Below are 2,500 nucleotides of genomic sequence, written 5' to 3' on the forward strand. Positions count from 1 at the left end.
AGTACCTATGTACATGTAATGTACCAATTGTTCCAGTTTTTCATCGCTTTGTTACCTTTAATAGACTATTCAAGTTCCTATTCTTATTCGTCGTTCTTATTATTTTATTTTATTTCAGTTTATTTCTTTATTTTTATGTTTTGTGTCGTTCGTTCTTTATTTTTTATGTCGTTAAATGGGCAGAATTGTAAAAAGGCCTTTACTGTGCCTAATTCTTTACCCATTAAAGATTCAATCAATCAATCAATCAATCTTCTTCTTCTTCTTCTTCTTCTTCTTCTTCTTCTTCTTCTTCTTCTTCTTCTTCTTCTCTTGTTCATCCTTTTGTGTTTAGTTCTTCCGTTTTCTGTTTTCTTTTTTTTTCTTTTTCTTTTTTTTTTCTTTTTTTGTCTTCATCTCTTCTGCTGAATGCCGTTCTTCTCTTTCTTTTATCTGCATGTTTCTCTTTCTTTCCTTCCGTTTTCTTTCCTTCTGCTGCTCTTGTCTGTGTGTCTTCTTTCTTTCTGTGGGTTCTTTCTTTCTTTCTTTCCTCTTCTTCTTCTTCTTCTTCTTCTTCGTTTTCCTTCTTCTTCTTCTTCTTCTTCTTCTTCTTCTTCTTCTTCTTCTTCTTCTTCTTCTTCTTCTTCTTCTTCTTCTTCTTCTTCTTCCTCCTCCTCCTCCTCTTCTTCTTCTTCTTCCTCTTCTTCTTCTTCTTTGTTCTTCTTCTTCTCCTTCTTCATCTTCTTCTTCTTCTTCTTTGTTCTTCTTCTTCTTCTTCTTCTTCTCCTTCTTCATCTTCTACTTCTTTGTTTTTCTTCTTCTACTCTTCTTCAACTTATTTATTTTCTTCTTTTTTTTCTGTTGTGTTTTCTTTCTTTTTTTTTTCTTCTTTGTGTGTGTGTGTGTGTGTGTGTTTGAATCCCAAGTTGAGCCTGTTGAGAAAATTCTCCATTTCCTTCGTTTTCCGGAGAGAGCGAAAAATCCTTCTCAGCGTTCAGTGAGCTGCAATCTCGCTCGTTTCCTCTGTCCTGAACTCAGGGATGAAAGCATGAAAGGTGGATGGATCGACGAGGTGGCAAAGAGGATGATGGGGGGCGGCGGAGAGGAGGAGAAGGGGGGAAGGGAGGGTGGGAGGGAGGGAAGGGGGGGTGGGGGCGTGGGCTGGAGGGAATGATGAGTGAATCGGGAGTGTGGAAAAGGAGGTTGTGTGGAGGGAGAAGGGTGGGGGAACGTAAGTAGAGAGGAGAGAGGGAAGTGAGGGTAGGATTGGGGGGTGGGGTTAGGGGGAGGGAGAGGGGTGGAACGTAACTAGAGGGGAGAGAGGGAAGTGAGGGTAGGATTGGGAGGTGGGGGGGAGAGGGAGAGGGGTGGAACGTAACTAGAGGGAAGTGAGGATAGGATTGGGGGGCGGAGGAGGGAGAGAGAGAGGGGTGGAACGTAACTAGAGAGAAGAGAGGGAAGTGAGGATAGGATTGGGGGGTGGGGGGGAGAGGGAGAGGGGTGGAAGGTAACTAGAGAGGAGAGAGGGAAGTGAGGATGGGATTGGGGGGTGGGGGGAGAGGAGAGGGAGAAGGGTAGAACGTAACTAGAGAGGAGAGAGGGAAGTGAGGGTAGGATTAGGGGGGATGGGGGAGGGGTGTGGAGAGAGAGAGGGGTGGAACGTAACTAGAGAGGAGAGAGGGAAGTGAGGATAGGATTGGGGGGTGGGGGGGAGAGGGAGAGGGGTGGAAGGTAACTAGAGAGGAGAGAGGGAAGTGAGGATGGGATTGGGGGGTGGGGGGAGAGGAGAGGGAGAAGGGTAGAACGTAACTAGAGAGGAGAGAGGGAAGTGAGGGTAGGATTGGGGGGTGGGGGAGAGGGAGAGGGGTAGAACGTAACTAGAGAGGAGAGAGGGAAGTGAGGATAGGATTGGGGGGTGGGGGGAGAGGAGAGGGAGAGGGGTGGAACGTAACTAGAGAGGAGAGAGGGAAGTGAGGGTAGGATTGGGGGGTGTGGGGGAGGGAGAGGGAGGGGGAGGGGTGGAACGTAACTAGAGAGGAGAGAGGGAAGTGAGGATAGGATTGGGGGGTGGGGGAGAGGGAGAGGGGTGGAACGTAACTGGAGAGGAGAGAGGGAAGTGAGGATAGGATTGGGGGGTTGGGGGGAGGGGGGGAGAGAGGATGAAAAAAAAAAAGAAGAGAAAAAAAAACGGAGAGTACAAAAAAGTCGTTTCTGTGTAAAGGTATGTTCTCTTTAAATTTCAGTCAGTGTTTGTGAAGTGAAGTGATGTGTCATTCTGTCGTTTCTATGTGAAGGTATGTCCTCTTTAAATTTCAGTCAGTGTTTGTGAAGTGAAGTGATGTGTCATTCTGTCGTTTCTATGTGAAGGTATGTCCTCTTTAGAATTCAACCAGTGTTTGTGAAGAAGTGATGTTGTCATTCTGTCGTTTCTATGTAAAGGTATGTACTCTTTAAAATTCAATCAGTGTTTGTAGAAGGAGTGATGTTATCGTGTGTCGGTTTACCCACGATCTCCTTGTTC

The 2,500-nt window shown here is 46.0% G+C and overlaps 2 protein-coding genes across 4 annotated transcripts in view; one reads left to right on the plus strand and one right to left on the minus strand.

The window, feature by feature from the left end:
• Positions 1–2,500, plus strand: part of LOC143290544 (poly(rC)-binding protein 3-like) — a 201,383-nt gene that overhangs the window by 91,170 nt on the left and 107,713 nt on the right. The window lies entirely within an intron of this gene.
• Positions 623–2,500, minus strand: part of LOC143290323 (uncharacterized) — a gene marked incomplete at both ends in the record, with an annotated part of 2,860 nt that continues 982 nt past the window's right edge. The window contains one exon of the mRNA XM_076599677.1: positions 623–679. Coding sequence (XP_076455792.1) covers positions 623–679 — 57 coding nt within the window. The remainder of the gene's footprint in view (positions 680–2,500) is intronic.

The sequence above is a fragment of the Babylonia areolata genome, chromosome 15 (assembly GCF_041734735.1).
Source record: "Babylonia areolata isolate BAREFJ2019XMU chromosome 15, ASM4173473v1, whole genome shotgun sequence".
Taxonomy (NCBI): Eukaryota; Metazoa; Mollusca; class Gastropoda; order Neogastropoda; family Buccinidae; genus Babylonia; species Babylonia areolata.